At 48.4% G+C, this 21511-nt stretch overlaps 1 protein-coding gene across 12 annotated transcripts in view; it reads left to right on the top strand.

The window, feature by feature from the left end:
- Positions 1-21511, top strand: part of DLGAP2 (DLG associated protein 2) — a 719273-nt gene that overhangs the window by 679986 nt on the left and 17776 nt on the right. For 10 of the 12 annotated variants that reach the window (XM_067022654.1, XM_059049193.2, XM_067022650.1 and 7 more), the window contains 2 exons: positions 4918-5070; positions 7432-10291. In XM_067022654.1, the coding sequence (XP_066878755.1) occupies positions 4918-5070; positions 7432-7650 (372 nt within the window). In that variant the 3' untranslated portion in view covers positions 7651-10291. Of the gene's footprint in view, positions 1-4917; positions 5071-7431; positions 10292-10787; positions 14371-21511 lie in introns of those variants that run through there. The other 2 variants (XR_010838518.1, XR_010838517.1) reach the window with 2 other exon arrangements.

The following is a 21511-nucleotide window of genomic DNA, read 5'->3' as shown; positions in this document are numbered from 1 at the left end:
GCGGAGTGTGGATTTACAGAATGTTCTTCCACATCAAAGGCGGCGTAGCATGTCAGAGTTGCCAATTTATCCCTTTTAATCGGGATCATTAAAAAGTATGTTTTCTCTAATATTTTCCAATTACTCCCATTCAAGTTCATCATGAAATTTAAAGAGTTACCGCCTGGTTGCCTATGACGTGAAGTTATAATCAACATTTAAAAGGGGAAACAGGCAGGTTTAGAGTCCCTGAAAGAAACATACAGCTGTGGGAACATTCAGTGATCATGTTTACTGGGCATGTTCTAGCCTCCTCCGTCATGTGTATTTAACGATCAACTTTAAGGAATTGATTTAGGCCGTCGGAGAGCGTGGGCCACATCGCACCGAGTCTGGCGGGGAGGGTCGTCCCCATCTTCAGGACCCTACACTCACAGAGGCACATTATTCAAGCTTATAAAATCTGCATGTCGGGGCTTCCTTGGTGGCGCAGCGGTTGAGGGTCCACCTGCCGATGCGGGGGACGCGGGTTCGTGCCCCGGTTCGGGAGGATCCCACGTGCCGCGGAGCGGCTGGGCCCGTGAGCCGTGGCCGCTGCGCCTGCGCGTCCGGAGCCTGTGCTCCGCAACGGGAGAGGCCACGACAGTGAGAGGCCCGCGTACCGCGAAAAAAAAAAAAAAATTCTGCATGTCTTCTCTGCCAGAAGCAGCTGATACTAGATTTAAAGCTTATCCACCCTGATAGTTTTGATCCCTCTCATACATGTCAGATCGCGTTTTGTGTTAACCTTAAAAAGTCTGGCGTGACTGCTTCCTTTTCTTTTGACCTCCGTCTAAGATTAGACCAAAAGAGTCTGGAGCATTTGTTGGAGGAGGTCAGGTTGGGGCCCTAAGCAGGGCTGTCAGCAGAAATGCTGAAATGCTGACAGTTCAAGCAGGGGCCTTGCTCAGCAAAGCCCCACTGTCCACACTTTGCAGCTTTAGGCTGGAGCCTAGTTTTCAGTCAAAAAGTGGCCCCAGGAGATACGTCAGGAGCCCACCAGCTGTTTAGGATGGACGACACCGGGCCGGACCCGCCCTTGAAGCTGGCGGGTCAATACCGGTACCTCTCAGGCCAGCGGCTCAGCACCCCAGAGCGGGGAGAAAAGGAGTCACGCTCAGACCAGCCGGTCTAACAGTGTACTTGAACACGACCCACGGTCTCTTCTCAGCCCTTCTCAGGACACACAGCTCCCAGAGAATGTTCCGGAACATGGAGCCTCAGAGCCCACATCCCACCTGGACCTCATGGCCTGCGGTTAGCAAGGACGGATGGGTCTGTACACGTTGCTGGGGTAGGGGACCGGCCTGGCTCACCACCGACATGAAGAAATGAGACTTACAGACAGATCGGGCATCTGAATGTCCAGTGGACACAGATGCAGCCACCTCCCGTGCAGAGCCAGACCCTGGCCGTGCCCAGTTTCACCGACGCCACGGCCTCTGCTCCCTGGGAGCCCAGAGGACAAAGGTTTCTCCGGCCCAGCGGGGAGGGCAGGTGACCACAGAGTCCACTCTCGGGTGACATGAGCCTCAGCACAGCCGTGGGGCAGGACCAGGGCCCAAAGTCCCACTTGGGGACCCGTTCCATCCCTCGGACATGTTCGGGCCCGATCCACACACCCAGGTCGCCTCCTGGTGGCTCAATGGAGAATGGGCTTCAAACCGCAGACAATGGCCCCGGGTTGCAACTTTCACTCCAGACGGAGAAGGAGAAAATGAGGGCGTTTTGTGCAAGTCGCTTGGACAGTGGTTCTCACCCTCTGCCCTCAGGTCAGCACAGCTACCATCTGGCTGCATCGGCAGAACGGACGGGGCTCAAAGAGTGACCTTGTGGATGTGGATGTGGAACCAGGACTGAATGTCTGTGTCCCCCAGCATTTATATGACGAGGTCATGAGGGTGGGGCCCCCATGCTGGGATCGGTGCCCTCATAACGGAGACCCCAGAGAGCCCCCAGCCCTTCCTCCACGTGAGGACACGAGAGAGAAGACGCCGTCCGTGAACCAGGAAGGGGGTCCTCACCCGACACAGGATCTGCCAGCACCTTGACCTTGGATGTCCAGCCTCCAGCACTGGGAGAAGTAGACTGTGCTGTTCATAAGCCCCCAGTCTGTGGTTTTCTTGTTCTCTCAGCCCAGATGGACTACGACAAAGGTTAAAGGAAATTTAAACCCAACCAAATAGAAGTTCCTGATGTGCTTCATGGCGAGGACTTATGAACAAGCCAGAAATGGCACATTTTAAGCAAATTCAGATAAGTGTTTACCTGTCAGAAATTTCTCTGTCTGTTTAGCCTGAGATAGCCCCACACTGAATCAAGGGAACCACACCCAGAAAAATCCACACCCTTAACCCGAGGGTGGCAAGCTTAGGTGCCTGCAGTCAGGTCCCGTGGCCCGGGGAACTCGGGGCTGCGGTCACAAGGCAGCGCTGGGTGCTAGGGGCGTGGCCAGGCCGCTGGCCCTCTGCTCCCGTGGAGCCACCCAGCTTTAAGTAGAGACAACTCGTTGAAAGTACACACACATCAGGCGCCGTGTGCAGGAGCAAACCCACCTTGGGGCCACGTGCGCCCTTGGCTGCCCGCGTGCCGCCCCGTGGCATCGCCTGCACCTTCCAAGGGCGGGGACCTGGCCCCGAGACAGCTCTGTCCCTTCAGGAGATCGACGTGCCTGCCCTCCCTCCGCGTGGGAGCGACGAAATATACGTGGTACATTTGTAGGGCGTCCCTGACCTTCAGAAGCAGGGCTGAGACCGCTCAGAGAACAAAGAGAAACGGCCGTGGCTCCGGGCCCATCTCCCCAGCGCCCACGACCCCCAGCACCACTGCAGACCCTTCCCGGGCACCAGCGTCCCGGTAACCCCGCAGGCGACCAGAACCACGGGGCCTGCTGCTGCGCGAACTGTCAAGCGGCTGGAGCCTTAACACGCGCCCCCGCCCCCGGGTTCCAAGCAAGCGTTCTCAAGATGAAGCAGCGAAGGAATGTAACTACACGTGTATTCTTCAGTAGACTGTATCTTTCTTCTTCTCTTTTCCTCCAGTTGTGTTGTGATATGATTAACATACAGCACTGAATACATGTAAGGGGTACCACATAAGGATGTGACTTACATACGTCACGAAATAATTATCACTATAAGCTTAGTGAACATCCATCATCTCCTATGGGTCCAAAGCTAGAGAAATAGAAAAAATATATTTTTCCTTGTGATGAGAACTTTTAGGATTTGCTGTCTTAACAGCTCACCTGTGTAACACACAGCAGTGTTGGTGGTATTTATCACGCTGGGTATCGCATCCCTAGCACCCTTTTATCCTGTAACGGGAAGTTTGTACCTTTGACCCCTTCCACCACTCCCCACCCCATCTCCAGTAACCACAAGTCTCATCTCTTTGTCTTAGAGTTTCTTTCTTTGTCTGTTTGTTTTTGAAACACAACTGACCTACAACAGTTAGTTCCTGTTACACAATGTGGTTCACCACAGTAAGTCTAGTTACGATATGTCACCACACAAAGGTATTACGTCATTATTGACTATATTCCCCACGCTGTCCATTTCATTTATTTTGCACCTGGAAGCTTGTAGCCCTTAATCTCCCTCACCTATTTCTCTCTTTCCCCCACCCCCTTCCCTCTGCAACCAGCCGTTTCTTCTCTGTATCTATGACTCTGTTTCACTCATTTTGATTTTTGTTCACTCGTTTTGATTTTTAGATTCCACATATCAGTTAAATCATACAGTATCTTTCTTTTTCTGTCTGACTTACATGTTGTTTCAAATGGTAAGATTTCATTCTTTTTTATAGCTGAGTAGTATTCCATTGTGTATATATATATATATATTTTTTTTTTTTTTTTTCTTTATCCATGCATCTGTTGATGGACATTTAGGTTGTTTCCACATCTTGGCTACCGTATTGATAAATAATGCTGCTATGAACGTTGGGGTGCATATATCTTTTGGAATTAGTGTTCTTGTTTTCTTCACATAATACCCAGACGTGGAACTGCTGGACTGTGTGCTAGTTCTATTTTTAATTTTGGGGGGAAACTCCATACTGTTTTCCCTCACAGCTGCACAAATTTACCTTTCCACCAGCGGTGCACGAGGGTTTCCTTTCCTCCACGTCCTCAGTAACCTTGTTATCTCTTGTCTTTTCGTTGGTAGCCACTCTGACAGGTGTGGGGTGACATCTCATTATGGTTTCAGTTTGCATTTCCCTGATGATGAGTGATGTTGAGCCATGCACCTGTTGGCCATCTGTATGTCTTCCTTGGAAGACAGATCCTCTGCCCATTGTCTTAATCAGGTTAATAGACTTTATTTTTTAGAGCAGTTTTAGGTTCACAACAGAATTGAGTGAAAATACGGAAAAATACAGAGAAAAATCCCATTCACCCCCTGCCCGCACACACCACAGCTTCCCCACCAGGTGGTACTTTATTACAACTGATGGACTTCCAGTGACACGTCACCACCCAGAGTCCGTGGTTCCCATCAGGGCTCGCTCTCGGCGTTGGACATTCTGCGGGTTTGGACAAAGTTATCATGACGCCTATCCACCATCGCGGTATCCCACGGAGTAGGTTCGCCGCCCTAAAAATCCTCTGTGCTCCCCCCTCAACCCCCGTGGCCACTGGTCTTTTACTATCTCCATAGTTTTGCCTTTTCCAGCAGGTCCTAGAGTTGGAATCATACAGAATGTAGCCTTTTCAGACTTTTTCACTGTCAGCAAACACTTAAGGGAACTTTTCCTGAATCCTCGTGGGCCCTCGGGAATATCTGCCCCCGATTCTGAACTTGTGGGGCTTCTCCCTAACCTGCTTCCTTGGGAGGAGCAGCCCCGCCCCCCGCCCCCGAGATCTCGGCAGCTCTAACCGCGCGTGTGTGTTGGCAGGACCCCAGCGCCATGCCCAGGCCCACCTCGCAGGACCTGGCCGGGTACTGGGACATGCTGCAGCTGTCCGTCCAGGACGTCAGCATGAAGTTCGACGAGTTGCACCAGCTGAAGCTCAGCGACTGGAAGGAGGTGGCGTCCCCGGAGAGGAAGGTAACCCCCCACACACCTGCTCCAGATGCCACATTATTATGGGTGTCTCGGTCTTTGATGAACAGAACAGGATCCGATTTTCAGGGATAAACCCATGTGTGCATGATCGGGGTGGAGCTAAAGTCGTCAGCATGTGTAGTGAGTCCCTTTCTCGCCGACAATTCCCGGAAGACACCAACACAAATCACGTTGTCTGCCGCGGTCTGGTTTCCGGTAGGGTCTGTCCTCTGCGTTATCGCCATCAAACCTCTGTTTGCGTTGTACTGAGACGGTTTCCCCACCGGGGAAGTTTCGGTTCAGTTACAACGCCTCCTGTGGAGATAAACTTTCTAGTTGCGCATCTGCAGTAGAAGACAAGGAACACTTTAAACCTTCCGGAACAATTTGAGGATGTAAACCTCCTGGCCCTGAAATAGGCTGAAAATGTCCAGTAAGTTTGAACCTATGGTTTCACCTCCTCCCGTTAGAGATCATCTTTACCGGGGCTCGTAGATACGCGTCAATTAGCTATAAAGACGTTGACTTCCTTACACATTTTAGAGAAGTTCTACGTAATCATAATCTGATTTTTCTGGACAGACCTTATCAATTAAAATGATAAAGAAAATTAATCCAACATACTTTGGGACAGTGGTGTTTAATATGCAGTTCAGGGTGTATATCTAGATAGTCAGAATGAAAGCATCATCATTATCACCCACTTTCCCAGAAACGTGCTACCCGCCGTCGCTGTGGGGCTCCAGGCCGGAGGTCACCGCTCCATTGCAGGCGGCTGACAAAGTCCTCACCGCAGGTAACGGGGCCGAGGGACCCGCAAACCACCAGGTTGTACGTAAGCAAGTCCCGGAAATCTCTGGTTTGGTTTTGAAGTGAAGGAAATCCTAAGTAATGATTCCAAATGAAAAAGTTCTTCGAAGAAATCACTAAAAATACAACTTATTAAACTAGTCTGATGATATGCAAAAATCCTCCCTATTTTTCATTCTTTGGTCATTGACAGCTAATATAATCCCTTCCACCTCAACTGTACACAGAGAGGGGTCCTCGAAATGAAAGCGGCTCCTGCTGAGGGCACAGCACCCCGTCCAGAAGGCGAGCAGCCCTTGAACGCGGCCGAGGCTCCGTGTCCTGCACTCGGGACACAAGTCCTGACCCTCTGCCTCATAGACCTGCTCGGCCACCTGCGCCCCCCCCTCCCCCCGCAGGACGCCTGTGAGCCTCTTGAAAAGGGAGACTCACAAGAATGGCTAATTTCTTACAGTCCCATATTTCAGAGGCTGCGAAAGGAGAGGAGATAGATAGATAATCACAGTCAAGCACTTAAGGCAGGAGTTAAATTTTGAAATAGCTTGGAAGTCATCACAACTTAATTACCCCTGATCGTACCCCTGGCCAAAAAGCCAGGAGGGACGTCGCTTCTGGCCCAAGTCATTTTAAAATAAGTCATGGGAACAAAGTTTCAGACACCACAACGATCTTCCTGCCAAAAACGATAGCACACGACGTCAGGATTCTGCCACGTATTCACCTGAACCTGCGCCAGCGTCCAAGCCCGGGCCCATCTAGTGCCCTTCGGATTCTTTTGGAGGCTGGAGGGAAAGAGACAGAGGAGTGGGTGTCCCCCTCAACAACTATCTTCTCCGAAAAGGCAGCATCCGGGCCCCGTATGTAACATCCCCTTTCCCGACAAGGATACTGGTTGCGGAGTTCCCGCCCTCCATCCACTGGGAAGGTCCGGCCTTGTTAGTGAGGGGCCACAGCAAATCGAGAACGCAATGTGGGACACAGACCTTCCACCAGGGCCCTTGCAAGCGTTCTGTGTTGCTTTGCTGCAGAATTGTGCCATTTCTCTTTCTGGAAGGGGCATACACACGTATCTTGGGGGGACTTGTTTGAGAACACGAGCTAAGGGTCAGAAAGAGTTATTTGCATCCTTTTCCCAAGTAAGCGAAACATCATATGTTGTTCGTGTCAGAGGGCTTAAGGCCCATAGTAGAGAATCTGGACATCGGTTCCCTGGGACACCCGGCGAGAAGGTTTCCATGTCCTTGGACCTTGGAGTCTGTTGAAAAGACTGTCGCGTAGGACAGGGCTGTCAAGCGGCATCTTCCGAGACCCCTGGGAAACTCAAGAACGTGAGCCTGTGAGCACTTGCCAAGCGTTTACCCAGCAACAGGGTCAAAATAGCTCTAAGACTAGGGCGGCGTCCCACGCGCCCGTGCAGGATGGATGTCCTCGTGTGTAAACACTTCCCGCCCCGGGGATCTGGGTCACGCGGCATCGGGTGGGCGCGGGGCTGTGAGTGGGGGGGGCGGCCGGACTCCTCTGACTCCCCCAATTTTGACTTGTGATGCTTTTCAGGAGGAAAGAAAGGTCCCCCCTCCAATACCAAAGAAGCCCCCCAAAGGGAAACTTCCCATCACCAGAGAGAAGTCTCTGGACCTGCCGGACAGACAGCGCCAGGAGGCCCGGAGGCGTCTGGCGGCGGCCAAGAGGGCAGCGTCCTTCCGCCAGAGCTCGGCCAGCGAGCGGGCCGACAGCATCGAGATCTACATCCCCGAGGCCCAGACCCGGCTCTAGGGCTCCGGGCCCGCCCCTGCCCCCCTTCTCCCCATCGCCCGTGCCGTGCATCACGTCCCCGGTCACTCCTGCGTCACTCCTCCAAGCGAGCTCGCCCCGGCTGCTGTGTTTGTGCCATAAACACCCTGGGACGCCCTGACGTCCACGGTTTGCGAGCTCACGGCCGCGACGACTTCTCCCCGGATGGCCTGGCTTCCCATCAGCAGGCACGGAGAGGCATGAGGACACCTGACATAGCCACTCTGTTCTCAGAGGGGGACAAGGAACACCTCTCGAGATGGAACCCAGTTCACACTTTGTTATTTATATTTTTATAAATTGTGTGATATTAGAGGCAAGAATAACAAAAAAAAAAAAACTATGAATGGGTGCATCTCACCACTCACTCGAGGCATTAGACACCCAAGTGGAAGGTGCTACAGCTTGAGTGCAGGAAAGAAAGACCCCACCTGTGGCCTGGGGTCACCGTGCCCTGAACCCCGCTGACCCCTCTCGTGGTTCTCTCTGTGCCACGTCTATGGTGATGGGAAGTCATCTCTCCAGCCACCAATCTCCCCGCCGTGCGCTTCTCCGGAAACCTGGCGGGGTGAGAAGTCTGCCCCTGCCACAGACCTTCAGCGCAGCATCTACACGGTCAGAAACTCAGCTGAGTGTTCATTCACACAGGGAGAGACAGATGGAAACAGAGCAGAGGCTTAAGAAAGGCTGGCACTTCTGTAGCAGGAGTAGAACGATCAAAGAGTTGTCCTCACTCAGATAACAGAGTCATTTATTTTTTATTCCTTTGTAACTTAAAATGTCACACCTGGTTCTGTCTTTAAGTTTCACCCTTTATGCACCATGTGATTTTTTTTTTCATAGATGTATATATATCCTCAAATGCTCTGTCGGTTGACTTTCTCCAGGGTATCCTTAAGAAACAAAAGAAAACAAAAAAAAAAGTTTGCTCGTTTAAAATGACAGTTGTGATGTTGTAAACAGTTTAAGAAACATGAATGTGAGTGGTAAGTGTCTCTCGGTTTAAATGGTAAAGAAGACACGTAGTTTACATTTGTATTTTTCCAGAATTCTTTTGTCCTATGCAGTATGGCTAAAGTCAAGAATATATTTCTTGCCTGTTTTAGACAAAAAGAAAAAGGGCACGTTGTGATTTCCAGCCGTGGACTTCAGCAAAAGTCCTTCGTTTTCGTGGTTCTGATTGGCACCAGAGAAAAACAGGAACGTCTCTAACAGAAGGTTTCCCATTCGTCCCATGAAATTTAGATGCCGTGACCGTTGTTCCAATCCGACGACGGTGTGTGTGTCTGTTCAGACATCACTTCAGAGGAAGCGCCTGTGGATTTATCCATTTGACCCCATACTAGAATCCTCGCTGTGACTCCAGGTAAAAGCGGGTGACGCGGCGTTTCCGCCCGAACGCCGGGCCCCCTGTGGCCCCAGCCCAGCAGCACAGACCCTCCCCCACAGCACTTTGTATTCCTCCCTTGACTCGCACTTTAAGACGCACCCAGCTCTCCCCGCAGCCTGATAATGTATGAGAGCCTTCGGTGAGGTCCTTGCACAGCTGGGGCGCGCCTTAACGCCTGCAGCTTTTCTTTTTCCTCATATTCTACATTTCACGAAGCATGGGGTTCGTAGGAGCACAGATGATATTAAAGCATGTTTAGCTTCAAAGTTTTACTTTTTTAAAGCTGAGTAGTTAAGAATTCCCTGTAAGGACAAAACCCTGTAAATGGAACCTCATATCTGGTATATATTTTACCAAACAGCCTTAAAATATATTTGGAAGCAAAAATCAGTACGAATGTATATCCTTGAAAAATGCAAAAAAAAAAAAAAATCCCTGAAGTATTCTTCTATAAATGAATCCTATTTCCCCCAGAGTATTCTAAACATTTTTTTCTACCTAAATAAATACCTAAATCCTGAGTAGTATACAATAATGATGCTTCTTCCTATATTCAGTACACTATGTTAAAGACAAATGTATTTGCAACCATTGGCGTTTTAGACGTTAAACATGATGTATTATTAAGACAAACAGTTCTTTAGGAATAACCACAGAAAACTCGGTGTGTACTCCTTCACACAGGGAAATGTAAACTGCATACGTGTTTGCCAACCTACTCACGTGTGCCTCGCCTGGAAGCTGATGGGTTTTAGCTCATTTCCTTGAACTTGTACAAAATAGATACCAACAAATTATAAAATTAGACAATAATGATTTTAGATCCCAGATTCTCTGATGCTGACTGAAACCAAAGTACTCACTGGATTTGGATTAATTTTCTTTATGTTTTGTAGACTCATTTTTATCTTAATATCCCCCAAAGTCTTGGCCTAAACCATCCCTTGGTGAGCAAATTCACCTGCAACTAAATTTGACATCAGTTGTTGATGCGAAGTGGGGAACGTGAACGAACCCCTGTTTGGTCCACGTTGTTCCAAAGAAGGTTGTGTGACGGGGGGGGTGGGGGGTAGGGGGGATGCTTGCGGCTGCGTCTGATGGAATGGTACCCGTTTGTGTGACACGACCAAGTGCAATATATCCGTTCTCATGGTGACATCCCATCATGAAATGCAGACGATAAGCCATGTTTACACATTGTACCTGTAAAGAAAAATAAAACTGTTTATAATACTTGTGTTAGTCCATCACACTAACTTATTGCAGCCACTTCTACAGACGCAGAACTATCCGGTGATCGTTTCACCACGTCGTGGATATAATTTTGCTAAAAGATTATATGTAAATTTGAGGATATGGTTGAAAATGATAATGCACGATGTTCTAGGAACATTATGATGGAAAGTGCCGTGTTCTCTGTGATCACAGACTTGTATTCCCTGAAGATACAGCCCATATCCGTTATAACCCAGGTGCCCCTTTAGAAATCATTTTCCTCACAGCCAACAAGTTGATGTTGCCATGCTGAAGGCCCTACTTAACTTTCCAAATCAGAACACAAGTATGATAAACAGGCTCCTAACGTTTAACAAAACCCAAACCAGGCAAATGTCACTTGTTCACAAGTGCGCTTTCGATGTAATTCATCTCATACATCTTCATTTGTTATTGTTGTCTTTAACTGAAAAGTATCTGTTCTCAGTGACCATCATTACCATTTTTTTCTCAGCAAATTTATAGAACCATCCTAGAATGGGGTATGAAGAATCGAACTGTTGTATGATACCAAAAATTTACGTTTTTGTTTAAAAGGAAATGTTGTGGATGTTTGCACCTCCGGATCGATACTAAAGACTTCCAGCAGTAAATAGAAACGTGTATTAGGAAAAATAACAGGTTATTTTTAAGATTCTGTCTTTAAAAAAAAAAAAATAACCAGCAAGTCAGTGACCCTAACAGTAGAGGGACTCTCCCTGCTAGATCCTGTAGAAGTGGCCAAATTTAGGACCAGAAGACAACGCGATTCCAGAGCCCACAGATGCATGGGGTTTGAACATTTCTTTTGGGGTCTGTGCTCCCGTTTGCCTTTGCCAATACCACGTGGCGCAGCCACCGTATCCATCACTTTAGTTCAAAGATCCTGCGTTGCGTATTCACTCAAATCCACGGCCCGATCCAGGATGGACTCTGACTGGAAAGAAAAGTCATGTTGCAGACGTTTGGTCCAAGTGCCTGGAGTGACTGAAGTTGGGCTCTTCCCAGCAGCCGCCTGATTTGGGCCACAGCTTTCAGTGGCAAGAAGGATCAGAAGAAAGGAGGAACGGTCCTCATCAGAAAGCCTTTCCCATCGGCAGTAACCAGGTCAAATCGGACACACCTCGAGTGCCCTGAGGAGCTGGAGGCCACTGGGGCGTCTCAAGGGAGACGTGGCCAAGGCTTGAGCTGCGTTTTGCTGGCAGAGCCATCGGCCTCGTTCAGGGTTCCGTCGGGTTCCCAGAAGGTCCCACGCACCTCATCTGGAATGAGCTTGGGGACGTGTGGGCCCCCGGGCTGGCCAGAGCCACCAACCAGCACCTGGTCCCGGGGAGTGGAGGCCTCCAAGAACTTTGGCCAGTGAGGCAGGGACGCGCCCATCTCGATGGAGAAGGGCAGCCCCAACGGTTCAGCCTGGGGAGGGCACCTGGATGCCGCACCTCCCCGCCTTTCTGAAAAGTGGGACATTCCTGTCACGTCTCCCGGCAATGGGCCAAATGGCTCCCTCCCACATCTTTCACCTGTGCACGTTTCCCAGGCACCTCCTTTCTTCTCAAAGCCTGAACCGCTGATTTTTTTTTTTTTTTCTTTTTACTGCAAATTTAACATACTAATCAGGTAGTTGAAGACAGTAGTTTTCATACACTGGCCCCTGAGGTTCTCCTTTGTTTTAATCTGCATACTTGTTTACACTTGTTTGAAAGTTTTGGTTGAATACAGGGTTCCAAAATTTGAAAATAAAATAGAAAACCTGAAGCGTAAGCAACCAGGACTGTAGCAACTGCTGGTTAGTAGGTACGTTTCACCAGCAGGCTGGACCACGGAAGTGGCTTCATCAGCAGCCCCTGCACCATTTGTCATAAAGTCCACGGCATCAGGTCACATCAGAGCCCTGTGCCTTTACAGCAGGAGCTCCACCTGGTCCCTTTACTAAGTTGACAGTTGTAGTAAGTGTGGGCAGTGGACACAATGCTGGGAAAGGTGCCCTTTTACGGTTTAAGGAAACGCCCTGTAGCAGAGAGTGGCTGCAGAGGGTTCTGGAGTCAAATGAGAAGCCCGGCTTCTGTTCCTACATCAGCCGCAACTTCTCTTGACCCTGCGTCTCAGTTTCCTCCCGTCCCCGTCGCCCTCACAGACATTTTGTGAGGACTGATGACATTCACATCCTCTGAGCTCCTTGGAATCAGGTGTGAAAGTGTCCTTTCCTGATAAAGCTGATGCCCACGCCCCCCTTCTGTGTGGTGGATGCTTGCGGAGGTCAAGTCACATCCTGAGCATCTCAGAGATGATCAGGACCACCAAACGCAGCGGTCCCCTCCTGAGAAGGCTGTCTGGGCTCGGCCGGAGGCTGCCAGGAGCTCCGTGAAGGCTTGGAAATGGAGAACTACCGGGGGCCTTGCTCCATTTCCAATCTGGCTTTGATGGCAAGCGCTTCTAGATGTTTCCACGAACGAGGACCAGGCACCACCCAGAACGAGGTGATGTTTTCACCACTTCTTAAGCACAGCGTCATCTTAGACGGAATGACGAGCTCTTAAGTGAAACAGGAACGTGAGAAAGAAAAAATAATTTGGAAGCAGAAAACTGAGCATGTGGGACAGTGCCAAGGACGGAATCAGACATACCAAAATCGCTGAAGCTTTGTGAAGCTGGCCCCTCTGGCCTGGCTTTTTCTAATGACCCCGTTTCACACCTCAGAGAACGCAAAGTGCGCCGTGGGAACGCTCCGAGGAAACTCCATCTCTTCATCCTTGCAACATCGAGAAATCCACATAATTTCCTGAATTGCTGTCCTAACCCTGGCATCTTGATCCAGCATTTGAAGAAATTACTTCAAGTTTCAATCTCAACTCTTGACAGATGACTTATTTGCAGAGGAAACGTTAGTTACCTACGACAACACTACTTTTTCATAAAAGATTTTGTATATACACACACACACAGACACACACAGGTAACAGGGGTTTACCTCCCTACTTTCTTAGATTTTATGTGACTCTTATCATGGGTGCTTATTCTGAACCTGAAAGCCTCGGGAACGCAAGCGTTCACGTCCTCAATGGAGGAGAGGCAACGGTGAAAGGAAAGGTCTCTGCCAGATTTGTGTACACATTTCTGTCTTTCAAGCAGACCAGGGAGAGGATGTCGGTTCGTGCCGGCGAACAGGCAAGAAGGGAGCTCCAAGGCTGTCTGTGGTACCTCACAGGTGCCATTTGCCTCCTCTTTGATTGACACCCCCTACCCATCTCACCCCGCCAAGGCCCAGCCCATCGCTTGACTACTATCACATCACTTAAAGGGCTCAGTGCGTCTCTCTCCCTCCACTTTATAACTGGTTTGCTGAATTCGAAGAGTTTCCCCTCGCCGGTAGTGAATCCTAGGCTACTTTTGAACTCTTATTTCCAAATGCTGTCACTTTCCTCCCGTGCGGGTCCTCCCTGCCCGGAGAGCGGTCCACACACCCACCCCCCATGTCACATGCCAAAATACCCAGGTGTGGCCTAAGGACTAAAGGAAATGCCTCCTACAGAAATTCAAGGAATGTTAGAACCAGGAAACTAGCTGTTTAGTTAACGTTTTTAAAAAAAAAAAAAAAAAAGTATATAAATAGATATATAAATATATATACATATGAAATCACATCAACAACGAGGATGGACAGAGTACCAAATATTCAACATCTGTACAAAGTTACTCTTCACGGGAATTAAACTATTTTATGGAATTCTCTTTCTCATGCTTTTCTGGTTCTTTTGATAAATTCTGTTTCCTAGCACGCAGGATGCCTACGCTGAATGTACAGGACGCAGTCCACACCACGCTTTCTTTCTTCTTGTCAATACCTTCTTTTCAGAATGTTGGTCCTTACTTGAAGGCATTGAAGGATTGTGTCATTTGGGTTCTTTTTCCTCCTGACTTTTTTTCACTCTCCGCTGATTATAAGAAAAACGCGCTCACCTTTTCTTCCAGGATAAATGCCTCTCTCATCTGATTTCTGTATTTTGCTGATGGCCGCCTCCTGTAAATAGTTCTGCAATTAAATTTTTGGAGAAAAGTAATGTCTACTTTTTATTGGAGTGACTTCTCATGTGATTTTAAACTCAGAATAATTATATAGACCAAAGAGTTTTATCTGGAGAACTGCACCCTTCCCCCAGTATATACTTCCTCGTTGAAATAGACTCACCTCCCCTACCTGCTAGAAAGAAGCGGACATTAATTAAGGCGACAGGTTTCCTACGGATGCCCAAATGGCACAGATGAAAATGAGCTTCACACCAGGAAGTACGGTAGCTAGTTAATGCTTGTTTCAGATTCTCTCGCGCTGCAGGGCAAGAGGCGTGTCAGGGCACGTGCGGGGTCTGCCGCTTGGGCTCAGGGAGTGGGGGGTGCTGCCTCCGCGGAACCCCCAGGCCGACCTGCTGGGGAAGCTCGTCTCCCCTCATCAGCGTGATCGAGGGCACCTGTGCTTCCTTCTCCTGCCTGTTGCCAATTAGTCTGGCGCCCGCTGCCTGCCGGGAGTCTCTGCTTTCCCGTGGCTTCTGGCGCCTCCCTGTCTCCGGCCCCTTGGCTTTTGCAGGAGGTCAGTGCAGGCGGCTCCCTCTTGGAGCCTCTCCCTCCAGCCCCCCAGGAAGTGTGGACGGTCTGGCGGGGAGCGGGGGGGGGCGCTCCTCAGCACCGGCCCCATGTTCACCCCGGACTTGCTTCCCGCCTCTTTCCAAACCGCTTTCTTCCTTCCACCGGCTCCGGCCTCGCTGAGGTTTTGAGGTAAGTTGATGGCGGCGGCAAGATGGAGAAAAAAAGGCTCTAGTGACCGTCGGGCCGGGTGAGACTGTGGTCTGATTTCCCTCGGGGAGTTGTGTGCCGTCCGCTGCGAATTCCTGCCGAGGCTCGTGAGTTCCCGGGAAACTGAACCCATTTTACGAATCCTTTCCGTTCAGCTCGCCTGAGAGCAAAATCGTGATTTATAAGTTTTCAGTTAAGAGAAAGCATCGCTAAATAACTGAGAGCACATACCTAATATTTTAACCGTCACTCACCCTGCTTCTTTCTTGGTTTTTTTATTACTTTCTATTGCGGTACAGTTGATTTACAGTGTTGTGTTAGTTTCTGCTGTACAGCAAAGTGAATCAGTTATACATGTACACGTATCCACCCTTTTTTAGATTCTTTTCCCGTATAGGCCATTACAGAGTATTGAGAAGACTTCCCTGTGCTACACAGTAGGTCCTTATTAGTTATTTATTTCATATATCGTAGTGTGTATATGTCGATCCCAATCTCCCAATTTATCCCTCCCCTCCCCTTACACCCTGGTAACCATAAGTTTGTTTTCTACATCTGTGACTCTATTTCTGTTTTGCAAATAGGTTCATTTGTACCATTTTTTTAGATTCCACATATAAGCGATAATCATATGATATTTGTCTTTCTCTGCCTGACTTACTTCACTCAGTATGACAATCTCTAGGTCCATCCGTGTTGCTGAACATGGCATTATTTCATTCTTTTTATGGCTGAGTAATATTCCATTGTATATATGTGCCACATCTTCTTTATCCATTCCTCCGTCGTCGGACATAGGTTGCTTGCGTGCCCTGGCTACTGTAAATAGTGCTGCAGTGAACACTGGGGTGCATGTCTCTTTTTGAATGATGGTTTTCTCTGGATATATGCCCAGAGAAGTGGGATTGCTGGGTCATATGGTAGTTCTATTTTTAGTTTTTTAAGGACCCTCCATACCGTTCTCCATAGTGGCTGTATCGATTTACATTCCCACCAACAGTGCAAGAGGATTCCCTTTTCTCCAGCACCCTCTCCAGCATTTATCGTTTGTAGAGTTTTTGATGATGGCCATTCTGACCGGTGTGAGGTGATCCCTCATTGTAGTTTTGATTTGCATTTCCCTGATGAAGAGTGATGTTGAGCGTCTTAACATGTGCTTCTTGGCCATCTGTATGTCTTTGGGGAAATGTCTGTGTAGATCTTCTGCCCATTTTTTGATTGGGTTGTTTGTTTTTTTAATATTGAGCTGCATGAGCTGTTTGTATATTTTGGAGATTAATCCCTTTTCGGTTGCTTCATTTGTAAATATTTTCTCCCATTCTGTGGGTTGTCTCTTCGTTTTGTTTATGGTTTTCTTTGCTGTGCAAAACCTTTTAAGTTCAGTTAGGTCCCATTTGTTTGTTTTTAGGTTTATTTTCATTACTCCAGGAGATGGATCAAAAAAGATCTTGCTGTGACTTATGCCAGAGAGTATTCTGCCTTTGTTTTCCTCTAAGAGTTTTATAGAATCCGGTCTTAGATTTAGGTCTTTAATCCATTTTGAGTGTATTTTTGTGTGTGGTGTTAGGGAGTGTCCTAGTTTCATTCTTTACGTGTAGCTGTCCAGTTTTCCCAGCACCACTTATTGAAGAGGCTGTCTTTTCTCCACTGTATATTCTTGCCTCCTTTGTCGTAAATTAGGTAATCACCCTGCTTCTTTCTATAACATACCTATAACTAGCAGAAAGAAAGCTTTATTCGTTTTTCTTTTTTAATCCCATAATCCTTCCGTGAAAGTTTTAATTTACTCAGCATTTCATTGAAAACTTTATGCTTTTATCCACATACGGTTTAATGCTGTTTTCCCAGGCGTCAGTAAAAGTGCATGGAAAGTCGTATGATATTCATTTTAAATGCATTCATATTAGTTCGTCAGTTGTAACAAATGTACCACGTCCATGAAGATGTTAACAACAGGGGAACTGGGAGGAGGGGTGAAGAATTATATGGGAACTCTGTACTTTCCACTCGATTTTTCTGTAAACCAGAATGTTCCCCAAAATAGCCTATGAACTGAAACAACAACATCAAAGCAAGAAGCAACGATTAGAAAAGTCAGATGCCGCAGTTTGGATGTTTTCAGCTTGTTTTCCATTATTTGAAGTTTTAAATGAGTTGCTTTGTGAAAAGTAGGATGTTGGAAAGATTTCTGCTCCTTACTTTTGTTTATTTTTGTTTTGTTAGCTCTTCACTTATCATCACTTAATACAGTTCAGAGAATTGTTACACAGATGCTGTGTCAGGAAAGAAACAAAGGTTTTCAAAGCTTTCAACTTTGGCCCCCAGACAAATAACACCCCTTCGAATTCCTGGGAGTACACCCTACAACTTTTGTGGTACTTTAAAATCGACTAGATGGATTTCCTCCAAACAATTAGAGTCCAGTGCCCGTGAAAAATCCATTTGCAAACCATCTCATTCCACCACTATGGCCTTTTACAATTGAGAGTGTGAAAATACGCACAACAGGCTTTGCAAAGCAGAGACTCAGGGGCGATGCAGACCACATTCAAAACACGAGGACCCTCGAGTGCAGCCCCGCGGCCCCCTTAGCCTCTCCCGGGGCCCAGTCTCGCAACAGACACGCCGGTGCTGAGAGGCCCTGAGGGGCGCCTCCTCTCTCTGAGGCCCGGGTCCTCCAGCCCCCTTCTGCAGTCTCCCCTGCCACCCCCTCGGTCTCTCTGCACGCAGCCCCTGCTGGAAGCATCCAGCCTCTTCGGGAGCTGAGGTCCTGCCTGTGTCGGCACGACATTTATGCCCTGGCCACCGCGCTGGAGATACTGTCATTTTAAAAGAGAGAGGGCTTCCCTGGTGGCGCAGTGGTTGAGAGTCCGCCTGCCGATGCAGGAGACACGGGTTCGTGCCCTGGTCCGGGAGGATCCCACGTGCCGCGGAGCGGCTGGACCCGTGAGCCATGGCCGCTGGGCCTGCGCGTCCGGAGCCTGTGCTCCGCAGCGGGAGAGGCCACAACAGTGAGAGGCCCGCATACCGCAAAAAAAAATAAAAAATAAAATAAAAGAGAGAGAGTTATGGACCTAGCACTTACGTTCAGCTACCAGACAGATTTTCTCTCAAAGGGTGTTGGGTCTGTGACAGGTCACAGATTTTCTTTGCTTACAAGCTAGTAACTAGCCTGTTTGTTACTGGTTCATCGGTGCTGCTCAAATACGAACCTGCGTTACTGCCCTCACGGGGACGGCGTGAGCCGCGGCCTGTGGCTCCTTTACCCCGACTTCCAAGGGGCCATGCGAGGTGGTGGGTGGATGCCGTGTGTGCAGTGTTGGTGGCACAGCTGAGGGACGGTGAATTGGGGGCCCTGGTCTCATAGGCAACGCTCAGGAGGGATGCTTTTGGTCCCCGCGGGAGACGCTGCCTGGCCCTCCAGGTTGTAGACAGTGAGCTGGGCCCTAGGCGATGGCCCCGGAAGCAGCAGTCAGGGCATCGCCCTCATGGCACGCCCCACACGTGGGGTGGGGGGGGAGGGGCCTGGAGCGCGGCTTCCCTGCTGTGAGCGTTTGTTCTGCAACTGCCAGGATACCAGGTGCCCGTGCTGAGATCATTCGGCGACAGTTTTTTTTTTTTTTTTTTACTGTTTCTTCCGTTGCCTTTTCTCTGTTTCAAACTCCAGTTTCCCCCATGATTCCCTTCCCGTGGTCTCTGCCAGGTGGAGTCAGCTGGGCCCCTGTGATCTGAGCCCCAGGGGGAGGCCAGGCCTTGCATGCAGGCCAGGTCAGCTGGCCAGGCTCCCACACCGCGCGGGTGGGAGAGGGTCCTTGGACAGACCTCTTCTTGCTCACATGTGACTTTCCTTCATAAACATTACAGTCTCATCTTGAATCTTGACCTTCTGTGGTGCCCCCCAAATTCTCCACGTCCAGCCTTTCTAGGTGGTCCAGTGCTCACTCAGAATATTGGACCTGTAATGTCGTAAAAACTTAGGAAATGTTTCAAATGTTTAGCTCTCATAAGAGCTTGTTTTAACTATGCAAAGAAGAAAGTCGTTTCATAAGATATTAAACCAAGCAAAGTTGTAGAGCCTTCCACAGGCCTCATCCGCACAGCAGTCTCCCCGGTAAATAGCGTCAGGGCACCCCCATTTGAAGCAGGACGGATGGAAGCTTCCCAAGGTGACACAGGGACTTGGCTTTTGAGGTGAGCAATTTGCTGCACACACGCAAGGCTGCTGCCTCCATAATAACCGAGAATAGACTGGACAGGCGTCTTCATTTGAATTAAGTAACTGACACCCAGCAAATCTGCTTTGCATATTTATGCATAATAAGCAGCTGCACACACCACAACTTCAGCAACAACTCATTACAGTTGCTGGGGATACAGGGGTATTTTTGGCTGCGGTGAATGGAGCTGGACTCACCAGATCACAGGTGAAGAGCATTGCAGCTCAAGGATCGTCCACTAGAGAGCAGCAGGCCTCCTGAGGCTCAGCTGTAAACACTGAAATTAAACACTGATTTTTCAGTTAAATACATAAAGCCAGTGTCATTTTTATATCGATCTTTGTTCAAGGATGTTGAATAAACAGGGGTTGGTAAAACGACATTATACTTCAAAATTTGAGCAGTTTGATACAAGCTGTCACAAAGTTATAGTCAGCCTGGAAAACGTGAAATAAGGATTATATTCTGTAACTAGCAATTCTGTGAACGAACAGATGACTCAGAAAGCAAACCCCATGTTGGATTAATAAGAAAATTAATATGATCGGTATAGTAGGAAACGACAAATCTTTTATTTTAATCCCTAGTCAAAATCAACCAGTAACTGTTGCCTCTAACTAGCCATGTCTTGTGCAGAAAATATTTATCAGTTGACACTGGGCTACAGTGTTCACCCCACAGGGTCTCTTCCACCAACAGCCCTCTTACTCCTGCTGCAGAGAGAGCACCTCTAGGCGGAAGGCATTGTAGACGGAGATGAATCGGGCACCCACGCTGTCCAAAGCTAGTCGGGGAGTTTGCGCAGTACCTTGCGAGTTATATATGTCACAGGTTTAATTCTTGTGGTTTTTAAAAATTTATTTATTTATTTTTGGCTGTGTTGGGTCTTCGTTGCTGTGCGCAGGCTTTCTCTAGTTGTGGCGAGCGGGGGCTACTCTTCGTTGTGGTGCGCGGGCTTCTCATTGCGGTGGCTTCTCTTGCTGCGGAGCACGAGCTCTAGGCATGCAGGCTTCCGTAGTTGTGGCACATGGGCTCAGTAGTTGTGGCTCACGGGTTCTAGAGCGCAGGCTCAGTAGTTGTGTGTGGCGCACGGGCTTAGTTGCTCCGTGGCATGTGGGATCTTCCCTGACCAGGGCTCGAACCCGTGTCCCCTGTATTGGCAGGCGGATTCTTAACCACCGTGTCACCAGGGAAGTCCACAGATATAATTTTTGGTTTAACTCATAAACTATTTCAAGTCCACATTCATGTTTCAAATTTTTTTTTTTACTTTTTAAAAAATTGGAGCATAGTTGATATACAATGTTGTGTTAGTTTCAGGTATACAGCAAAGTTTGTCATACATACACATGTATCTATTCTTTTTCAGATTCTTTTCCCATTTAGATTATTACAGAATATTGAGTGGAGTTCCCTGTGCTATACAGTAGGTCCTTGTTCATGTTTCAAATGTTTTAATCATTCTACACTTTGGGGGAAGAGAGGAAAAAAAGAGAAACGGGTGGGGAGGGTAGAGAGAGGATGTAGGCACAAAATGTGAACGGTTAGGATAACACCCAGTTCCTGTTTTACGTGAGCCCAGGCTGGGTCTCAAGGCCGGAGATTAACAAGGACCATTCCCCGCTCTAATTTGGTTGCTTTGTTCTTGAAAAAGAAGAAAAATTAGAACTCATAAGGAATTGTGCTGAGCCTTAAGGTAACGTAGGTGACACAGCTGAGTCCCCTCCGGCAGGTGCTCAGCGCCCCACTTCTGGTCCCGTAGGCTTACCCACTCACCGAACCTCCTCCGCCGTCTGCGAGCCGGTGCCCCCAGCCCCGTGCTGACCCTTCACTGACTTGCTTGTTGCCACAATTTGAGCATCATCTCTGAGCTCGCATTCCTCCAGTCCGTCAGAACCAAGCATACAAAGGAATTTCCAATTCACGATTCTAAACACAGAACATGCACTGTTCGCTATCTGAATAGTTCACCAAACACAAGATACAAAAACCCTGAAACCCAGCCCCTGACGGGATTAAATCCTGACTGGATTAAAACGATTCGCCCCACCCACATGCCTGCCCAGAGTGAAAGAAAAATACATCCAGATCCTCAAACTATCTCTAGAATATTTTCAGATGCAATAATCAACATTCAGTTAAAACTTTGTTGGCAGAGATAATACCAGAAAAAAATTATCAGAAACCAAGAGATAAG

This window comes from Kogia breviceps, chromosome 20 (assembly GCF_026419965.1).
Source record: "Kogia breviceps isolate mKogBre1 chromosome 20, mKogBre1 haplotype 1, whole genome shotgun sequence".
Lineage (NCBI taxonomy): Eukaryota > Metazoa > Chordata > Mammalia > Artiodactyla > Physeteridae > Kogia > Kogia breviceps.
The sequence above is the reverse complement of the archived record's forward strand: the minus strand, read 5'-3'. Positions and strand labels throughout refer to the sequence as shown.